This window comes from Eulemur rufifrons, chromosome 28 (assembly GCF_041146395.1).
Source record: "Eulemur rufifrons isolate Redbay chromosome 28, OSU_ERuf_1, whole genome shotgun sequence".
Taxonomy (NCBI): domain Eukaryota; kingdom Metazoa; phylum Chordata; class Mammalia; order Primates; family Lemuridae; genus Eulemur; species Eulemur rufifrons.
This window is the reverse complement of record NC_091010.1, coordinates 61465901-61488413: the sequence shown is the minus strand read 5'-3', so window position 1 is coordinate 61488413 and position 22513 is coordinate 61465901. Positions and strand designations below refer to the sequence as shown.

The window sequence follows — 22513 nt, the reverse complement described above, 5'->3', positions numbered from 1 at the left end:
CAGGAGCTCTTAAGGGGGTCATTTTGTTTTTGTTCTTTGGTTGTTTTTTCTTTTTGTTTTGGACTTTGCCGGACTCCACTGCCAAGGACCTGCTGAAAGGACCGAGCCCTGAGAAAAAAATTCTGGAAATAGCGTCTGGGCAGAGACCATTAAAAGTGTTGTCTCAGCGTCTCTTTATGGAACAGAACGCTGTCACACTAAGGCCAGTGCAGGTCGGCTGGCCTCTTGTGTCACTTTGAGGTCCCGGTTGCTACATAAAACAGCTTGTTTTCCCCTGTTTTCAGCGACAGGCCGTAAAACAGGCAGAAGAGCCTTCCCCTGCTGGCCACTGCCGTGATCACGGCTGGCAAGCGGGGCAGGGGCCGCTCACCAAACACCACCTGCTTTGTTCATCCCCCTCCCACTTCAGGTGAATGGTGTCTGCAGAGGCAAGTGCATAGCTGGAAACAGACAGAACATTCCAGAGGAAGCAAAGGAAGCAGAGGGGGCCCTGTACAGGCTGTTGGGGTTTGGCTAAATGTGTTCTGGCCATTGTATGCATGTATCAAAGCATCACATGCACCCTATAAAGATACACAACTATTATGTCCCCATAAAAATTAAAAAGAAAAAAGAAGAAAAAAAAGAAGAGTGTGGGCTTTTTCACCTTTGAGCCATAGATCAAAATGCCACAATGAAGTGTAAAGATGTTCATGTGAACATTAACTGTAATGGCAGAAACTAGGGGGGAACCCAAAGAGTACAATATATACATGATAGACAGGAAACCTTCAAAAATCAGTCTCACACTGGACTCACGGGCAAGAGCTTCTTTTCAAGGCAGCTTAAAGGAAGAATTCACCACGGGAAATAAGCCATAGGTTGAGAGAGATGGGCAGCCTGGCCCCCTGCTGCAGTGGGGGCCACGGGCAAGTCCCCAGGGGTCCCCGGGTGCGATCGCTCACCTGCAGAAGGGCAGCCCATGAGAACAGAAAGTTCCGTGTGTTGTTCACTAATGTGTCCCCAAAGCCTGACACCCAATAAATATGTGTCAAATGGAAAGACCAAAATCACACTAATGAAGAATTTTAATGATATGGGAGAATATTTTTGATATTGTGTTACGTTTGGTATTATGTTAAGACATAAGAAAACTGTAATATATGTATGCATGGGGAAAAAAACTAGAAGAAATTACATGAAAGTATTAACTATGGCTACACCTGAGTGGTGAAATTATAGGTGACTTTCTCTTTTTCCTTAAAATTTTCTGTATTTCTTTTTAGCAAAATAATTCACTGCTTATAATGACTTAAACAATAACAAAAAGAGAGACTGAAAAACTACCATGCAACATGGCTTGGAAAACAATGGCTCCTCCCATAGATGTTCCTGTGGCCCACTGGGGAAGCAACCAGCCTGGGCCTGCAGGGGTTAACTCTGAGCCAGAGCGGGGAGGGCAGGAAGGGTCCACCCTCAGACCTGGTGGGCATCGGCATCCTCTGGCCCCTCCACCTTGAGCTCCACTGACCCTGTGAGAAGGTGAATATATAACGGGTTCAATTGTGTCCCCAAAGCAGATACTTGAAGTCCTAACCCCCAGCACCTCAGACTGTGACCTTACGTGGAAAGAGGGCCGTCACCAAGAGAATCGAGTTAAAATGAGGTCATCGGGCAGGCCTTAATCCAGTATGACTGGCGTCCGTGTATTAATGAAAAGGGGACACGTGGAGAATGCCAGGTGGAGGTGGGGGCAGAGATGGGGCCGACACATCCACAGGCCAAGAAAGACCAAAGATGGCAGCCGAGCACCAGAAGCCAGGAGGCAGGCCTGGAACAGACGCGCCCTCCCAGCCCTCCGAAGGACCCAGACCTGCCGACACCTTGATCTTGGACTTCTAGCCTCCAGAAACGTGAGACAATAAATTTCTGTTGTTCGAGCCACCCAGTCTCTGGTATTTCACTGTGGCGCCTCAAGGAACTAACGGAGAGCGGAAAAGCCTGTCTTGGAGTCAGATCACAGGGAGACCTTGGCAAGTAACTTCTTTCTCAGGGACTTAGTTTACTTATCCCGGAAAATGGAAGACCTAGTCTAGACAGTGGGTTTCAAACTTAGTTTCCGCCCTGGAATAAAATCTTACTCAGAAGCCCAAATATAAAATGTAAAAGACAGACTGATCAGGTAGAACGCTGGTCTGAATCACACAACTTCCCCACAGAGCAGCCTTTGAAAACCACATTCCAGGTCATCTGTGAAATCCCTCCAGAAGGAGAAACCCACTGTCTGGTATCAGTGGTCAGTGCTCCCGACCTCGTGCTCCTGCCTTCGAGGGTGCTAGAACAACGCTCGGAAAAGAATAGGCAGCTATGCCAGGCCACCCTGTCCCTTCTGAGAGCTCCAGCTGCAAACAGGTCACCTGACGTCCCAAATCCACCACGTCTAAATTTATCTCACCCTCCAAGGACGAGCAGATGCTGTGCCTTATCAGAGCACGGCTAGGTGGCAGAACAACAGACGTGACGCGCCCTTATCACCCCAAGGACGGCAATGACGTCTGCAGAGAGACTTGGTTTCCCTGACAATGAAATCAAGAGCTCGTGTGCCGGCCCAGCGGGCCTGAAGGGGACTGGGTCACAAAGACATGTGAGACTCTGATTGTCCCCTTGGGGCTCACAGTCTCATCAGGGGACACAAAGTCAACAAGGGAAGAGGGAAAGAGTGTCACCATTCTCTCTGCCCCACTGTGAAATCAGGCAGTGGATCCAATCTTTATTCATTTAATTTTTAATTACAGAAATGATACGCCACTTCATTCTCTCTTTTTTAAAATGACCTTACAGATAAAGTTAATGTCCCCTCTGACTTCCATTCCCTCCCCAGGGTAAGCACTGCTAGAAGTCTGGGCTGCAGCCTTCCAGAACATATATATGTCCTTTCAAAGAAACCCACCAGGCCAGAGCAGGGGTCCAGGCAGAATTCGATGCTCCCAGCTTCCCTGGGTGAGCTGTGGGGTAGAGAGGAGGAGGTGGCGCTGAGGGCTACAAGAATCAGGGTGGGCTTCCAGGAGGCGGAAGTTGGTGGTGGGTGCTCAAGGAAGAGTAGGATTCAGATGACTCCAGACAAGGGTCCCAGGGACATCAGATCCACTTCACGTCAGCACAGGAATAGCTGGCCTCATTCATCATTTGGAGCCAATTCAGCTGCTCTGAGAAGCTCTACAGCCCTCTCAAAGGGTCCTCAACCTCTGCCCTCAAACCACTACCACCATGAGGATAATGATGATGACGGTAATGACAATTATGGCACTTATGCAACACTCTGCTGGCCCTCCCAGTGGTTCTGGAGATTGGTATTAGCGTCTCTAGTTTATAGACAAAGAAACGGCAACCCAGAGAAATTAAGCCACTTGCTTAAGGTCACACAGGACTGGGAGCAGCAGCACCACCATTAGACCTTGAGGGCAATGACCAAGATCCTTCCACCAGACCTCACTGCTTCTCAAGGGTGACCAGTGATACAGCTTAGAACCTGCAACAATGCCTCGCACATAGCAGGAGCTCAGTAAGTATCTGTTAACCAGTTTCTGGTTTAAAGAACACAGGCAGCCGAGTGCAGTGGCGCACGCCTGCAGTCCCAGCTCATTGGAAGGCTGAGACGGCAGCTAGTTCAATTCTAGCCTGGGCAACATGGTGAGATCCTGCCTAAAACTATATATGAATTAACATAAAGAAAGAAAGAAATAATAACGAGCATGGGCAATGCCAGTGAATAACCGAGTACTAGGCTAGTTCAAGACAGTCTTTACATTGTTTTCGGGTTTTTTCCATGTTAAGATTCTGTAGCTTCCTCTAGGAATTCCCCAGAGCCCAGAGCTTCTGCTCCTGCAAGGAGTTAAGGCCCTGGCAGGAGGCTCCCCCACAGCCGCCAGCCCCCCACCCGCCCGCGAGGGCTCGGGGCACCGCAGTGGCACACCAGATGCAGCAGCGAACAGGCTCCTCATAAACGTCAGTCCTGCCGGGGGTGGGGAGGGGGACCTGATTTATTATATAGCTTTTGGACAGTTCCTACAGAAATATTGCCAAACAGTGGAATAATCAACTCTTTCACTCAAGCCTCCTCAGGCTTTTTTTTTTTTTTAATGAAAGAATAAAGTACGCAATGAGCCTAAGCTAAATAAATAAAAATGCCACACTTTTGCCCAACAGACCTTTCTGCGTCACTGAGAAATATTTGCAGACCTCAACAATCTTTTATCTTCACGATGACGTTCCAGCCTTCCAAGTTTTAGACATTATGAGAACTTCTTTGATTTGGGCTCCCCTAATTATCTTACACGAACAATTAGCCTATTAACTAATAATGTCATTATTTGACGTTTCACACAGCAGACACTAGAGAACCCCTTCTCCTCTCACAGTCTGTCTGCCCTCTGCCAGACCTGTTGAAAATCAGCGAGCTCGTGCCTTGGGCTCACATGGGAAGCACATGCGTGTGGCAAGGAACTTCTGTCTTAATACTCATCACCGCCAATCACAGTTCTGGTTTGCAGGCTGAAGAGGAGGGAACATCCACCCATCCACTCATGGTGCCAGCCACGGAGAGTCCAGGACCTCGGGGAACTCACACAAAACGATGTCCTGGGAGGTGTGGCGTGATGCCACTTCCTCCAGGGAAGTTTGCCACTGCTGTCCAGCTCAGCAACCTGTTCCTCACCATCACAGAGCTTTTTCCATCTGTTACCCCATCTTTATTTCAGTCTCCTAGGCTCAGCCATGAATGACCTCCAGGGGAGCAGGGATCAGCTCTGTTCCCCTGTGGGTCGCACACAGTAAGTGCTCAATAAACACTTGTGAATAAGCAAATGAATGTGCAGCATGTACTTGTAAGAAACAACACAGAAAGAGACAGAAACGTCTGCCCCTTTGTGCATGTGACGACTCTCCTGCCTTGGGTACCGCCCGGGGCTACGTGCAACATGTGTACACGTCAATACGATGCCAGGGAGTGAAAAGCTGGGGCTCCAGACCAGGGGACCGGACTGTCCTGGACAGGTCACTCTTCTCTTGGGGCCTATGTACCCACCTCTGAAATGGGAGGTTGGACACGATGCTCTCTAGTTCCTCGAGCTGAGGAGTCTGTGAAAACCTCGCATAACTATGATAATGACCCAAACTACAGCTTTAGGGGAAGCTGGCCTGGGCCGGGAGCCACCCGCTCGCCCTCCCCACGCAGGGGACACCAGACTGTGGCCGAGTCGTGTGACTGTGCTGAGCGGCCCATCCACGCCGTAAGGAGGGCAGGGGTGCGGGGGTGGGGTGAGGGTAGATGCTCTCTCAAGTGCCCCCAGGGCGAGGCTTTTATTAGTTTAAGTTTAAACCATAGGCCAAGGTTAAATTTGGGTATGGCAAACACGCCACAGATTTTTTTGAAAGAGCCCTCACTTCAAATATTTCACCTCCTTCATTCCTCCGTTCACCCAATATCGAACGAGCCCCTCTCACGTGCCAGGCACTGCTCTAGCAGAAACCAGCAAGACCCGGTCACCCTTAGAACATCCAGTCCAGTGTCGGAGACAGAAAATACCCACGTCAACGAAACAGAAGACGACTTCAGAGGGAGGCGTGGGCTAAGAACATCAAATAAACAGCCTGCAGGAAAGGGCGCCATTACAGGGAGGGTATGGCTCCTTTTCAGAGGGCTTCTCTGTGGAGATGATATCTGGGCTGAGACCCTGGAAAACAGTGTGGGGTAGAATGTTCCAGGTGGAGGGAACAGCAGGTGTATAGGCTCTGGGCTGGGGACAAGCTTTTGGTGTGCAAAGAACAGAAAGGTGAGCAGTGCAGCCTGTGGCTGTGGACGGGGCTGAGCCGGGAAGCAGTCGCGGGGCCAGGGGGAGTGGGCGGGGCCAGGAGGGTGTGGGCGGGGCCGGGGGCGTGGGCGGGGCCAGGGGGCGTGGGCAGGGCCAGGGGTCCACTCGCTGGGCTGGAGGGAAATGTCATCTTTCTTTGCCCCAGCCTCTAACTCACACTTGGCACTTCCTCCAGCCATGAACGTAGACAGACCCCGCAGTGATGTTAGTGACACCCAGGACGCGCCCGTGACAGAAACCACAGATCCATTCACATCACACTTGCTGCAGACACCTGAAAATCTCCCTTGTGCTCACTACAGACTCAAAATTACAACAGCTGTCGGACCAGCTGTTACACCCTGCTATTTAAAATATTAACGAAGAAGGGCATATAATTGTGCATCACAGATTTTTACTACCTTTATTTAAAAAGAACTGGCTTCCTTCGTAACCCTGTGTATTCTATTTTACGTATGAAAGTGTTACTCTGAGAAGGGGTCCACGGCTTTACCTGATGGCCGAGTGTCTATAAGCCACAGCGGGGCATCTAGGTTTTATTCCGCATGGGATGGAAAACTGCTGGGGCAGCTTCAGGAGGGGAATGATTCACAGGCTGCAGTTTGCAGTTTTCAAAATCACCCTGGCAGCCGGGTGGGGATGGGCAGCGTGGACGGCAGGAGAAGGCCGTGGGTTTAACTGACCGCTGTTCTCGACAGCCCAGAGGGGGCGGCGTCCCCTTCGCTCTGATTGAGAGCCATCCCTTCCCACCACCCCACGCCCCGAGGGGCCCTGTCACCTTGGCACAAAGTCTGCCTGGGACATCCTCCCAAAGAGCCTCAGAGAGTGAGCTCATGTGTCCACAAGAAAAATAAATGTGGCATCGGCCACTGTTTGGTTTGTGTATTGGTCTAGAAAAGAAATGAGCGTTTTACTTAAGAAAGCTTTCCAGCAGGACCCCAGCAGAGGCTGGGCAAACACCTCGGTGACAGGCTGTAAACTGTCGGGAAGGCCTGAGCCCCGTGGCCACAAGCTGTAGCCCTTGGTTCCCGCGGGCCTTCCTGTCCTCCCCGGCCTCTGTCACACGGCACTCACCGCAGTCTTGTCAGTACCCTCTAGCGGAACAGAAGAAGCCATTCCCACATGCCACCACGCACGTTCCTCACACCCGCCTGGGGAGTGGGCCTGCCGAAAGCCCTGTTGAGGGACACAGAGGGGCAGGGGGGATAGGGCCCTGGGGTGGGGTCCACGCACAGAGCCGAGCCCTGTGCTCCCAGGCCCCCGTGCCAGAAGTGAACAGGGTGGGGCCAGGCAGAGCGGAAGGTGAGAGACTCTCAGGTGCTCCTGGGGCAACACCAGGAAGCTCTTGGGGCTCGGGTGAGGGGATCTGAGGGTCTTGGTTTGGAAGGAGGGGCCCGGGAGGAGCACCAGGCCTTGGCAGGGCTAGTTCAGAGGAGGAGAGAAGTAGAGAGCCAGGGTGCACCGGGCTTTGAAGCTGGAACCAGGTTGCTATGGACTGAAGGTCTGTGTCCCCAACTCCTGGCTGAAGCCTATGCCCCAGTGTGAGGGTGTCTGGAGGTGGGCCTTGGGGAGGGGATTTGGTCATGAGGGTGGAGTTCTCATGGATGGGATTAGTGCCCTGATAAGAAGAGACAGGAGACAGCCTGCTTCCTCTGCCTGTCCACCACACAAGGATTCAAGGAGACGGCCATCCGCACACCAGGAAGCGAGCCCTCCTCAGACGCCAGACCTGCCGGTGTCTTGATCCTGGACGTCCCAGCCCCCAGAACCAAGAGGAGTAAACGTCTGCTGTTTAAGCCACCCAGTCTGTGGTCATCTGTGACAGCAGCCGAGCTAAGACACAGTTAGGGAGAAGAAAGAGAGTGGGTGTCCACGTTGCTGGCGTGAACTGCAGCAGAGACGTGGCAGACGGTTCTGGAGTAGCTGGCCGTGTCTGCAGCGTCCCAGTTCAGCTCAGCTGCCCCTTTGCAAGGCCTCTGGCTAGAGAGAACGGGCTGTGTGGGGGGAAGAGGATGTTTCTTGTCTGCATTCATTGGCATTTCGGGCTATGAGTTTCTCCAGCACCTACTCTAGGCTACAAGGGAGGCAAACAAGAAAAGCCAGGGAGCTCTCTGTGGTGTCGTTCCTCACGTCCCGAGGTCCCCAGCCAGGCTGCTTTCCTCTCCTCAACTTTCAGAATCTCCCTGTGTTTGTTTTATGCGTAGTGTCCAGGATTTTTGTCCTTAGTGGCAAGGACGGGGAACAATGCACCTACTCCCTCTTGTCTGGAACTGCAAGTCCTATATTTCATATTTTCATATTTCAAATTTTAAAGAAACACATCCATCAAATAAAGCAAAATATTAAGATCCTTTAATCTGGATGGCAGATACAGGAATGCTCTATATGGTACTCTCAACGCCCTTCTGTTTATCAGAAATGCTTCCTAAGCTCAGCATTCACTTGCTCATCCCTCCTCGTTCATTCTTTGCTTCACTCATTCACCCAACTCGCGTCCATTGCGTCCCTCCTGTAAGCCAGGCACCGACGACACAGGAGGGACTTTACCAGCTCTAACTCCTTCCCAGAGTCCTTCACACTGGGCTGGGCAAACATGCATCAAACAGAGGCTGAGGAAACATGTCTGGCAGAAGAGGATGAGAGGCTCTGAGACACCCTGGCCAGGAACTAATTTAAATTCATAGGTCAAAAGAGGCTTCTCCAAGGAAGTGGTCCTCAGACCTGCCTGTGCCCCACGTGGCATTCGTGGCACGACCCCCTGCAGACAGCTTAGCTGTGGCCGGGAAGCAAACGGCTCCCCAAGCGTGGGCTTCGCAGGCCACGACCGCTCCGGTGAGCTCGGCCGTGCGGTTGCCCTGTCCCTCAGTCCCCACTTTGGAGATGACTTACTCCTATTTCAAGCTCTCTTCTCCAAGCCAACCCCTCAGCAAGGTCTCTCACATCAGCCCTGTGGCCCTGGAAATGAGTGTAAGACGTTCCCTGGGGCCCACGGCAAATGGGGAACAAGGTGACAACCCTCTGTTGGGGAAAAGCTGGGCTCGGCATCCGGATAAGGCATTCAGGTGGCCAGGAGACTCGCTTGCCCAACGTGGAAAAGACAAAGGCTGGGCTACCCAGGAGCAGGGACCTTGCTGGGCCCCTAGGGATATGGAGAAACCATGGCAACTGAGGCCCCCCGCAGCCCCACCCCAGGCCCCATTCTCTCCAAGCCTAAGTTAGTACGAATAGTACTAGTACGAATAGTACACAATAGCCCCCAGGAGGTAAAAGGGCTCTCCTGTCTCCCCTCTCAGAAGGTCCCCTGTGAATCCTCCATGGGTGACTCTCCCCAGCACGCTCCCATCACCAGAACAGCCCCTCTTCTCCTCCGCAACCCTCCTCCCGCCCATGTACTTCCGGCAGAGTGAACAAGGACATGCAAGGCCCCCACACAGCAGGGCCCAAGCACGGGGGTGGCTGGTGGGAATTCCAGAAAGCAGGCTGAGTACTGAGGGGAGCCAGTCCCGGGGCTCCCAAGGAGGCTCCAGTCATGCGCCTCACACACGCGGTCTCCCTCGGTCCACTCCACCACCCTATGGCTCGGTTCATGGTCCCTGTGTCACAGCTGGGGAAACTGAGGCTCAGCAAGATTAAATAGGTTGTCATGTGGCCAGTAGAGAGGGTGGGATCTGGACCTATGTCTGCCTGGATCCAGAGTCCCTGATCCCACAGGCCAGTGCCACTCTCGGCCCTGAGAACACCCCAGGGACTCATCCGGCGGGGATTGTAAGGACGGAAGGTGGGTCTCGACGGCTTTTTCCCCCAAGATCCTTTAGCACCTCTTTGCTTCACCAGCTCACGTCTGCCTTCGATGGGTGTGTGCAGGCAACTTCCTCTATTTCATAAATACCACCGAGGTGACTCCTGCTCTGCACGGGGCACACAGGGCGAACAGCCGCCGCCCGCCCTCACAGCGGTGCTCCCAGGGTATCTGGGGTGGACGGAGCAGCCAACGCCAGGACCAAGCAAGCCTGGGATGGCCCATAAGTCCCACCTGGCCTGGCCACGTGGAGATGCCACTCAGGAAAGCTAAATAAACAGCCATGAGTGGCTTCGTATTCCGTGGCAGGCGCGGGGCAGCTCACCCAAAGCCCTGGGCAGAAGTCCCCAGAAGAGCCGGGCCTGCGGAGTTCTGGGGAACAGAGCACGGTGTGTCCGGTCCCCACCGGTCGGTCTTACAGAATGTGCTCAGCACGCCCTTGTCCCCCACCAGCAACAAGCAGAAGAGGAGCCTCCACACAAGGCACAGGGAGAAGGGCCAGTGCCGCCCAGAATGGAGGACCCCCCATGCCTGCCTCCAGGAGCCTCGCCCAGTCACCCCAGCCTCCTCCCCAAGCCATGTCCTGAGTGGGCCGGGACAGACCCGCTGGCATGTTTGGCTGTGCTGATCCCACAGTAGACAAGCCCCCTGCTGCTGTGGATGTGCCCGGCACGGGGTGCTGGATAAGGGCACGGGGCTGTGCCGAGCTGGGTGGCTCCTGGACGGGCATAGACATCCCCGGTGAGAGGGAAGGGGAGCCCTGATGCTCACCCCACCGGCCCCCAGCTCCCAAACCTGGGGCTGCTTCCCAAGTGCAGGGCCCCCAGGCTCCAGGAAGGATGGAGAACGGGGCTCAGTGCTGGACCTGGCCCACCTCCACTGCCCTCCCACAAGCTGTGCAACTTTGGCCAGTTATGGAACCACTCTGTGCCTCAGTTTCCCCATCTGAAAGGCAGAGTAAAATAATAGCTCCTACCTCAAAGGGTAATTGGGAGGAGATAATTCTGCCCAGTGCACAGCAAGTATTCAGTGAGTGCTGGTTATTTCTTTATGACTATTAGCAGAGATGTCAGCCTGGAGCACCTGCCTGGTTTGCACTACTGTGTCAATCGGTGTGTCTTTGACTCACTGCACAGATGGCTTCGCAGTGAACCGGCTCCGCGCTCCCCCCGGGCGTGACAGCTTACCTATGGTCCTTCGGAGGTCTTCACACTGGCTAACGTGAGGGAACTTCAGGATTTCCTTCCACTTCTTGCTTTTCCCTTTGCGCTTTCCTCCGCCCCCTGCAGAGATGGGGAGAAAGATGACAGGCTGAGCTGACGCTGGTGCTGGCCAAGGCTCAGAGCCTGCGCCCAAACCCAGGGAGCCTGTCCACCAGCTTCCTGGGCTGAGACAGCAGGGACAGCCCAAGACACACACACGCATTTCCTCCCAGGCAGGCCTCAAGCCTGAAAGTCCCCTGCCCAGTCCTGGCTGCCCCTCTCCCCCCAGACAGCAGGGCGTCCTGGGCTCCCCTGTGCCCCAGCCACGCCCCACGCCAGGCGTCCCTGTTCCTCCTCGGCATGGCATTCCCCACTGCTGTGCAGCCCGCGTGGTGTCGGATCTCTACCCCCAGGCTGGACCACAGCCTTCCCGAAGCAGGCGCCAGGCCTGTTACCGTAATGTTCCCTTTGGGCTTGGGAATCTAGCGGACTGCAGCCCCCACGCTGCCCTTATTTGTTCTCATTTCCTGTGGAAAGTCCCCTTCCCCAACCGAGGCCAGATGTTAGGGGACAAAGACTTCCATTTCTACTCATCTTGGGTACCCCCTTCTTCTCCCTCCCTGGAAACCCCAGAGTCTGAGGACGCATTGCTCAAGGCTGGAAGCAAGGACTCCTGAGGGCTCGTCCTGCCTCTGTCCTCCCCAACGCACACAAGTAATGAACATGCACACATAAACAACACGCATGTGTAATGAACGTGCACACGGAATGAAAGTGCAGAATGAACAGGCACGAGTGATGAGCACACGGAGCTGAGTGAGGTGTGTACACAGCCTTCCCGTCTTCCTCGCCACCCCTGGTGGACACACGGCAGAGCACTCGGGTGTGCAAACAGTGGCTGGGGGGAGGGGGGTCGACTTTGTGCCCAAGTGTCCCTCAGCCCACCAGTGCTTGGTCCTTGGACCTGGTGCTCTGTGCTATGTGGCTGTCATCTACCCCTACCTCCACCGTGGTCCTTAGCAGCCTTTTGGGTCCCCCAGTACCTCAAGATTTTAAGGGCCCTTTACCCATGTTCATGATCCTGGGCAGGGCCTTGGCCCCCCTCAGCCCGCTCCCTGCTCTGGGTGGGTGTGCAGCCCCTCCAGTCTCTGGCCCTCCCGGGAAGAGTCTGGGCAGGACAAGGTCCCTCATCTGCACCAACAAACCCAGGGGTGCCAGGTGTAGCCGGGCTCCAGGCTTCCCCAGGCCAGCCTGGCCAGCTCCCCACCTTGCTGCGGCCCTGTGGCCTTCCCTGCAGTCTGTGCAAGCCTGAGCAAGCACCCCACCTTCTCTGTATCCTCAGCGGTGAACCGGGGACAGTAAGACCTTCTTCTTGGGGCTGAAAGGAGGGATAGGAGATAATGTGTATTCTGAAGCAGGCACAGAGCTGGAGATTCCTAACTTTCCTAACTGTCATCTGAGCTGCCCTGGAAAGCTGAGGTCGTGGCCCTTGTCAGCGAGTGGGCCAGCCTTGGAGGATGGGACCAGGACCCCCTCCTGGTAGCCAAGAAGCAGGAGAGGGAGCTGATGGGGGAAGGACAGAACGCCGGGTCCATTCCTCTGCCCTCTGCTCATCCTGTCCTCAACCAGCCCCAGTTCCCTCCTCTCAAGACTCCGCAGATGGCAAAGGCCTCAAACTCCCAGGTATGGGATGAATGCACATTGGACACCTGCCATGGCCAGGCGCCACTTGAACGTGATCTTGTTTAATCCTCAGAATGACTCTTTAAGGAAGAATCACTGGGCCCATGTCACAGATGAAGAAACAGACATCTGAGGTTGTGTAACTCACCAGCCAGTGGCCTGCCTCACTCCAGACTTGCTCTTTCCTCCAGCCGGGGCCAACACACAAGCGTACACACACTTGCACGTGAATAAACCCTCCTACTGGCCCTGCGCTGGGCCAAGCCCCTCATCTGCACCCTCCCGCAGTCTTCATCCTCTCTCTAGGAGGTGGGAATGCTTATATTCCCACTTGACAGATGAGGAAACTGAGGCATGGGGAGGAAAGCAGCAAGTTGACTATGGCCCCACAGCTCATGAATGGCCGAGCAGAATCCAGACCCTAGGCTCTTGCCCTCGCTGTTCTGTCTGCAAACCTCCCTTTTGGGTGTGCTGAATACAAGAGAAATTCTCAGAGGATCAAAGAGAAAGCTGGCATCACAAGAGTGACATGGCATCCGGTACCAGTGCAGGGACAGGGCTATAGCTGGGGCCTACACCTGTGAGCTCCCAGAAAAGCCACCGACAGGACTGGAGGCCTGCAGAGTCGTGGGCTTGACCCACACCTGGCTTGTCTGCCTGCTTGTTAGCTGAACCAGTTGCCAACATTTGAACATCAGCAGATTTCACATACGAATCCAGATTTTGGACTCGCTCCCACGGCCAGGCATCCCACATGGCAGGAATCTGCTGGGGCTGGGCAGCAGCTGCCCCGTGGACAGCACATGTGGCCTGCAGATGAGCCCGTCCCCACCCAGCTGAGGCCCTCATTGAGGTGGCCTGTGGGTCCCCATGTGCACCTCCCAGGGAAGGGCCGCCCTCTCGAGCAGTCAGCCCAAAGCTTAGGTCACGGTCACAGCTCCCGGCCCAGCACCTCCCAGCCTGCAGGCCTCTGAGGGCCCTCAGGACTCAGCTGGTCCCTCACTGCTGACTCTCAGACCTGGCGGGCATGAAGCGCCTTTTTTGTGGGTGGTAAAATATACATACAATTTACCAGTTTAACCATTCTTTAGGTGTACAACTCAGTGGCATTAGGTATGTTCAAATTCTTTTTTTTTTAAGATTTTTTCTTTTTAGACGGAGTCTCGCTCTGTCACCTGGGCTGGAGTGCCATGTCATCAACCTAGCTCACTGAAACCTCAAACTCTTGGGCTCCAGCAATCCTCCCACCTCAGCCTCCCAGAGTGCTGGGATTACAGGTGTGAGCCACCGCACTGGGCCAGCATATTCCAATTCTTGTGCAACCATTACCATCATCCATCTCCAGAACCTTTTCATCATCCCACACTGAAAGTCCGTCCCCATTAAACACTAGCTCCTCCCGGTCCCCAGTAATGTCTATTCCACTTTTGTCTCTCTGGTGGAATCTACTGCAAGTACCTCCTGTAGGTGGAATCATACACTGTTGTCCTTTTGTGTCCGGCCTCTTTCACTCAGCATAACGTCTTCAAGGTTCACCAAGTTGTAGCAGGTGTCAGAATTTCCTTCCTTTTTCAGGCTTAATAATATTCTTTTTTTTTTTTTTTTTTTTTTTTTTTGAGACAGAGTCTCACTTTGTTGCCCAGGCTAGAGTGAGTGCCATGGCGTCATGCCTAGCTCACAGCCACCTCAAACTCCTGGGCTCAAGCGATCCTACTGCCTCAGCCTCCCGAGTAGCTGGGACTACAGGCACGCGCCACCATGCCTGGCTAATTTTTTCTATATATATTTTAGTTGTCCATATAATTTCTTTCTATTTTTAGTAGAGACGGGGGTCTCGCTCTTGCTCAGGCTGGTCTCGAACTCCTGACCTCGAGCGATCCACCCGCTTCGGCCTCCCTGAGTGCTAGGATTACAGGCGTGAGCCACCGCGCCCGGCTGATATTCTGTTGTGTGTTGTACATTCATCCGTCAACAGACATGTGGGTGTTTCTACCTTTTTTTTTTAGCTATTGTGAATAATGCTGCCAAGAATATTTGCATACAGGTATTTATTGCAGTCGCTGCTTTCGGCTCCTTTGGGTATACACCTAGGAGTGGAATTGCCAGGGCAGATGGTGAATCTATGTCTGCCTTTTTGAGGAACCAATGAAGCACTCTTGGCAATACAGATTCCCAGGATGAAGCCCACGTTCTGTGACTGGAACCCAGCAATGTGACTTCTTCAAAAGCTCCCAGGTCGTTCTCAGGTAGCCAGTCTATAGAAACCACGAGTCTATTTTACACATACACACATACACACACACACACACGCATGTGCATACTTTTTATAGATGTATTCATTGATTCAAGAAAGTGAACAGAAATTCATCGATTCATTCAACCAGTATGTGTTCTGTATTTACTTGGCAGTGAGCCCTCTGCAGGTGCTGGGACACAGCTGTCACCAGCAGGGAGGACAGACATCAAGGCTTCACTTCAGTGCTTCTCAACCCTGGCTACTGCCCCCCAGGGAACATCTGGCAATGTCTGGAGACATTTTTAGCGGTCACAACTGGGGTGGAGAGATGCTACTGGCTGCTAGTGGGCCCAGGCCAGGGCTGTGGTTAGACATCGTACCGGGCACAGGCCAGACCCCAGACAAAGAACGGTTGGCTCTCAAATGTCAATAGAAAGGAGGTAGAGAAATACTGCTTTGTTTAACAACTGTTTTGGCCCACGCTCAGGAAAAGAACAGGGGTCGGGGGAGATTGGTCAGCAGTGGGGCAGCTGTAGAGGCTCCTGCTGGAGGTGGGAAGGGCCAGCCACCTCCAGGGTACAGACCCCTCGGCCACCGCCCGGGACTTCTTTCCTCCCAGTTCCTACTTCCTCCACTTCCAGAACAGGGTAGGAGAGCTGTGGTGGGCAGCATAATGTTCCCCAAAGCACCCATGTCCTAGTCCCCAGAACCTGGGACTATGTTAGGTCACATGGCAAGTGAGCATTAAGGTTGTAGATGGAATTCCAGACAAGGACAGGGACATTTTCCTGGATCATCAGGAAGCAACCGGCCCTCTTCCAAAACAGTCTGGGGCACTGCTGACTAGTTAAGGCACAAGGACATGGGGTAAAGAGGGGCACAGGCTACAGAGACCCCAGCACTTCAAGGCAGGACCCCTCCCATGGAAAGGCCAGTGGCTTAGAAAGGTTAGTATTATGCTAATGCAAGAGACCACGTTAGTTGGAAATCCAAATTACGCCGTGAGGCAGGCCTTTAGATAGGCATTGGGATGGGGGAGCCATGAACACTGGAGAAGCTGCTCTCAACATATTTTAATCACAGTCTAGGAGGCTGTTAGGTGTCCCAGTGACTATATGTGTTAGGATCACTCCACCGTGTTCCCGGCCACAAAAGGCCGATGACTCACCTGAGCCAGTCGAGTGGAAGGTAGTGTGACAATCCCGCCTGTGACGCCCGTGGGGCTAAAGAATCTGTTCAGTTCTTTTCTACCCCAGTGAGCTTTCAGGACTCAGCTTCCACTGTGCTGCCAGCAGGGCTGGTTTTCCAGAAAATATGACCACGGGGAGGCTGTGGGTGTTCTCAGAGCCAGAGCTGGCCCAGGAGAAGCGGAGGAGGCAGGTGTTCTGATGAGGATGGGTCACCCCTGCGTCCACCGCCTCCACCTCCGCCCTCTCCACCACTGATATCTCTTTCCCGTCCACCTGGCTCTGTCACCTTTGCCACCACCAGAGTGGCACCCCCAGCTGAAACTGATGAGGTGGGTGTGCGGCCTCTCACTGATTCAAAGCCTCTTTTCATCCGTCCCCAAATAAGGTGAGATCCCAATTACAGTGCCCCATTGGGGGGCTGCATCACCGAGTGACTCAAGCCTTTTCAGAAGCGACCTGACTCCAGCCGGGTGTACTTGAGGTGGCCGCAGCCCGCAGGGCACTTTCTCCGGCCCAGTGCACTTGGCAGCCACTGTGAAAGGAAGATGGGCCTTTGGTTAGGAGAAAGCACCGCCCCTATGGCCTCAGTTTCCTCGTCTGGGATCCGGGAGGGTTATGCCAGGACAGGGCACAGAACCCTTTCTGCCAAGAGTTTTTCTTTAAGACCCCCGTAGGTGAGGCGAACGATGAGGGAGCCCACGGTGTGGGCGGGGCAGGGAGGGATGGGCAGACAGCAGGCCAGGGCCTTGTTCTGACCTTGTGGCTCTCACCTTCTGAAAACACCCAGCGCTTGGCCTCGCCCCTGCCTCCGTGCACACTCCTTCACGAGGCTTTCCTGGACGCTCCCCGGGAAGGGGACTCCAGCCTCGATCCTCCCTAGCCCTCCCGTCTCTCCACTGCTGCACCGAGCCTGCCTGCTCGGGCTGGGAGGAGACCACTCCTCCATAACTATCCCCTGACCAAAATGCTTAGAGGAAAACAACACAAGGGGCCACCAAAGGCACCTGTGGCCCAGAACCTCCCAAGGCGGACCTTGTGCAGTCACTGGGCCCACTGTTCCTCAGGGCAGGAGGCACCAGTTCTTAGGAGCCGTGGCCCTGGAGTCTCCAGTGTGTCGGGTGCCTTCCTAGCTGGGCCTCGGCTCCGGGGGTGAGCAAGAGGGAAGAGGCGTGGTCTGGGGAGGCACAGAGCCTCTCCCTGTCAAGGGTGCTTTCCACAGCCTGACACCACCACGTGGTGGGGACTGGCCCTTTTTACATAAGGGGAACCACTTCAGAGACATAAGGAATGGGCCCAAGTCACACAGGAGTCAGCCCAGGTTCCATTCAAAAGGCTGACACTCTGATGTGGGCACAGCCGGGCAGAGAGCAACCTGCCAAAGCTCAGTAAGGCGAGGAGGAGGAGGATGAAGGGAGGGAGGGAGGAGCTGGAGCCCCCTCCAGGCCCCAGTAGCCTGCCTGGCTGCTCAGTCTGGGGCTTGCATCACCCCGGAGGGCCCCACCAGGAGGGTGGGCAGAAGCGTGGGGGGCGGATGGGAGCAGGAGCGTCAGCACACCCCAGCCCACAGCACACAGTTCTCCTGACCCCAGAAGGTTCCGTGGTGCCACAGTTCTCAGCTACAAGAGCCTGAAACCTCCCAGTCGGACGGTGTGGGGCGTGTGGGGCAGCGAGGGCATGTGAGGCCTGTGGTCTGTGGGCAGGTTCCAGCACCTCCAGGCCCCACCTCACGGCCACACCACAGATGGGGTTTCTAGAGCAGAGAAACCTCAGCCACAGCCAGAAGGATTCCACAACCTCAAATGAGGAAAACCAAAACCAAGAGCAGGCCCAGGAGCTGGTCACCATGGGGACACGGAGACAGGCCCTGCCAGGACTCTGAGCCTGAGGGAGGAGCACCTGAGGGAGGAGGAGGGGCTGGAGACAGTCCTTCCTGGGAAACCCTCATGGTGAGTGCAGTGCTCAGGAGGAGCTGCCACCCACCAAAGGCTGCCTCCCAAGTGACAGCTGCATTTTACCAAGGACTTTCATGTCCACTGCCTCTCAGCCTCTTCGCTGCAATGTAACGGGTGTCACTGCATCGTTATCTGAGCCCTGCCACATACCAGATGTGTGGCCTTAAGTCACTCAGTGTTTTCTCCTACAAACTAAGACATTGCTACAAGGATTAGCACCATGCGTGCAAAGTACCTAGCACAGTGTAGGTTCCATTAAATCTAGTCATTGACACCATGACCATCATAACCATCATCACCACCACCATTATCACCATCATCATCACCACCACCACCACCATCATTACCACCATCACAACCATCATAACCATAACCATCATCATCACCATCACCATCATCACCACCACCATCATAACCACCATCATAACCATAACCATCACCATCATCACCGCGACCATCATCACCACCACCACCATCATCACCACCACCACCATCATCACTACCACCACCACCAGGCTATGTGTGGATGAGAGAACTGAGGACACAGAGCTGGTAAGGCACAAACAGCAGGTCTCAAGTCTAGGTCTTTTGACTTCTGACTCAAAGTTCAGCCATGTCTCTCCCCTACTACACCCCCCACACCAAACACACACACATACACGCACAACTTCCCTACCAGCATGATGTCAGCGTCCCTCCCAACACTGCCAGGGGCTGCCACAGGAAGTCATGCAGGGGCCCATGATTTGGCCCACTCTCTCTCTGACCTCACCCCTCCCCCTCTCACCTTCACTCACTGCAGCGCACTCTTCCCTCAGCCCCCCAGGCATGTTCCCACTTGAGGACTGGGCTATAGCTCAGGAGTCAGTACATTTCTTCTGTAAAGGGCCAGACAGGGTCTAGGTCACATAGATAAAATGTAAGCAAATGGGCATGGCTGCATTCCAATAAAACTTTATTTACAAAAACAGGCCGCAGCTGCATTTGGCCCCGAGAGGCACAGCCTGTCTTATTCCCTCTGTCTGGAACCCTCTTCCTTCTCCATGGGAGCAAACAGCCTCAGGGTCAACACATTCGCCTCTTTTAGGTTTCTGCACAGCTCTCACTTTTCCATGGGGCTGAATCATTTTTAAAAAATAATTTATTGAAGTGAAATTCATATAGCACAAAATTAACCATATCAGAGTGAACAATTCAATGGCATGCTTCCACCACCTTCATGCAGCTCCAAAACATTTCCATCACTCCAAAGTGTTAATAAAATGCTCTGATCACCCTCCTTAACACCACAATCTGCCCCAGCTGCTGCTCCACTCTCTAATCCCTCTTTCTTTTACTTGCAGTGTTTGATTCCCACTGCACATTCACCTTGCAGCATTCTGCATGGCGGACCCAGTTATCCTACTCACTGCTCACGGCTGCCTCTGCCCCACCTTGCACTGGGATGTAGACTTCATAGGCAGGGCAGGGCTCTCTGCTCGGTTCCCTGCTGTCTCCCAAGACCTAGAACGGTGCTAGGACATAGTAAGTGCTCACTCAATCTGTGATGAATGGATGGATAAACAGACGGGCAGGCAGGGCCAGAAGGGAAGAGATGGCTTCCAAATGGACTTAGAGCCACACCGCGCACCATGGGCTTCTCTGAGCCTCTAATTTGCTCCCTGAAAATGGGAACACAGCCACCTTCCCAGCGAGGGGTAGGACACACACAGCCTCCCAGCTCTGCCCTGGGTGTGTCTGTTCCCACTTCACTGCCGGTTATCCTGACCCTGGACCAGAAGCCCCTTCTTCTAGGATGGCAGGGAAGAAAGAGCAGGGCTCGCAGCAGACGGGCAGGGTTGGACCGCTGACTCCTCCGCCCACAAACTGAGTGGCCACAGGCCACTTCCCCAACCTCTCTGAGCCAGTTTCCTACCTGGCATAATAACCAAATGCCCTTGCAAGGGTGGATTGTAGAATGTGCTCAAAGCCCTTGCACTGTGCCCGGCAGGGTGTGAGCTAACCCGACTGCAAGCCCTCCTGCTCCCATCCCAGCGCCTGCCCTCCCTTCCCCCCAACCTTCCTCTGCGTCTTTTTTTCTTTTTTCTTATTTTGGGCCTCACTCAAAACTTCCTCTGCGTCTCTTTAGGACATTTTCTTCAACAGAAAGCAGACCCCAGTCCTCTTGCAAACACTACTGACCTTCTTAAAAACAGCCTCTCCAAGGAAAATAATTTTTTAAATGTACTTTTGTGCTTACTGTGCTTTTGCCCACACTGGTTTTCACAGTTGAGAAAGTCTGGCCACAAAAATTGACTTTTCACTACAAGAGTAACCCCCTTCTCTCAGCAAAGCCCAAATTTGGTCACTTTTGTCTTCAGTCTGTTTGCTCTGGTTGAAGGAGGAGAGAAAGTGGGGGAAAGGGAGGTGAGCAACCCTGAGCTAAGCCCCTGGCAGGTAGGTTGGCCCCTGCCTGGCAACTGTGGCTATTTTGTTGGAGAAATAAACAGGACTATTTGCTCAGGAAAAATTCCCCAATTTTTCATAAGATATTCATAAAAATATTTGCATTTCCCTGTGAGTAATGATTACTTCTGCTCTCCCCAGAAGTTTTGCATCACCTACTTAAAACAAGCTGAACAGACTCTTTAGAAATCCTTCCCAGTCAAAAGCTGCCGGCGTCTGGGAGAGCTGTGATGTGCACACAGCCGGTACGCACAGGCCTGGGGAGTCTGTGGCACGAAATGCTCGGGATGAGCAAAGCCCTGACCTAAGGGCTTCGACTCCGTGATCTCTGAGCCTCACGACAACACAGCAAAGGAGATTTACTTTGTAGATGAGGAAGTAAGCCCAGAGAGGACAAGTATCTGGCCCAAGGGCTGAGCTGGGATTTGAACCTAAGAATGTCTGGTTCTTAACACGCAGTCCATGAGGATGACACAGAGTTAGCTCAAGGGACAGATGAGAGCTGGGCTCTAAGAAGGTTCCCCCAAAGTCTGAAGCCACAGAAGCACACAACAAGCACACCACAGAGGGAAGAGTCCCGGATGCAGAGATGAAGTCTCCCAAGCTGGAGTCCAGAAAAGAGCTCCTGATTCCTACCTACCTTTACTGCAAACATGTTCCTCTCAAGGTCTCCCCATCTCAGCCAATGGCACCACCATCACCTGGTCACTTGGGCCAAACATCAAGGTGCCATCCTGACACCACCCTCCTCACGGCCTCCGTGGTGAGCAGTCCCCCAGAGGGCCCAGTGATTCCTGCTCCCTGTGTGGCCTCCTCCAACATAGATGACACGCTCAGCTGATGAGTCCTCTGGTCCTTGCAATGAATCTATGAGCTACTGAGCTACATCCCAAGGAAGGCAAAGAATCCCACTTTCTGTGCTCCTGGACAGGACCAGGGAGCCTCATCTTGGGTTCTACAGCACTGGCACTTTGTCCTTAAAGATCAGCTCAAGACAGCATCTCTATAGAAAGAACTGTTTCCTTTAAGGGCTGTTTAAATTCCTGACCCAGTAAAGCCACTTTCTGGGGCCCTACTCACCTCCAACAGCAGCAGGGTTGAGGCCAGAACTGTCCCTTCCAAGCTTCCTCCAAAACCCACTGCAGTGCATTGAAATTCCTAAGGGCTTTGGAGTTAGACAGGCCAGTGATCAAATCTGGTTTTAAGTTCGTAGCTGTGCGACCCTGGGCAAGCTGTTTACCCACTCTGAGCATCAGATTCTTGAAGTGTAAAAATGGGGAGATACCACCCTCTTCAGAAGGTCGCCAGGGGACTAAATGAGATCATGAATAGAAAGTGGTTAGCACTAGCTGGTGCTCAGTAAATGTGAACTGTTACCATTACTTTCTACCCTAATCCTTGACCTCATGTGAGGGTCCCAGGATCTGGGGGTTGAAAGGGCCCTTACCTGTCCTTGACTCAGCCTCCCCCAACACTCCCACTGGACCCTGCGTCCCTCAGCACACCTCCTTCCCAAGGCCTTCCTGAGTTCAGCTCTGCTGCCCCCAAATCCCTCCCATCCACTCAGCAGACTCTGCAAGGACCCACTGAATCCCTGGCACATGGTCCTTGCCCTAGAGAACTGACACGTGCCCAGGTGACAACGATTCTGGAGGACATGGGCTCTGGAAGAGGGGGCTGCAGGGGCACAGGGGAGGGGGAACTGGCCTAGCCTGGGGGTCAGGGAAGGCTTCCTAAAGGAGGCAACCCTTGGGCTGGACCCTCTCTGCTCAGGGGCCACACAGACCCCCGTGCCAGCCCTCCAGGGCTGCGGTGCCAGTTTCCAGCTTGGCTCAAGAGCCCAGTCACCAGCCCTCCAGGCCTCAGCCCTGGCCTCCTCCCTGGAGGGAGCTCCCAGAAGGCTCTGGAAGATCTGCCCCCTTGGGAAGGACTTCCTGCCCTTCAGCTCTGTCTCCTCGGGGGAGGTGGATGGCCAAGCCATCCTGCCAGCATTCCCTAAGCCCCATAGGGCTCCCCGCCTGAGGGCTGAACTTCCCCAGAAACAATACAGTAGCTGGGCTCTAATTCCAGGCCCAGGCCCCGGAAGGACCGCAGGATTCAGGAAGCAGCTGTGCCTACACAGCCATCCTCTCTAATCCTCACAGCCACCTGTGGCCG

General features: G+C 53.9%; 1 protein-coding gene across 1 annotated transcript in view; it reads right to left on the bottom strand.

Annotated features, from left to right (window-relative positions):
- GRK5 (G protein-coupled receptor kinase 5) overlaps positions 1-22513 on the bottom strand; it is a 187297-nt gene that overhangs the window by 90420 nt on the left and 74364 nt on the right. The window contains exon 2 of the mRNA XM_069459844.1: positions 10836-10931. Within this exon, the coding sequence (XP_069315945.1) occupies positions 10836-10931 (96 nt within the window). The remainder of the gene's footprint in view (positions 1-10835; positions 10932-22513) is intronic.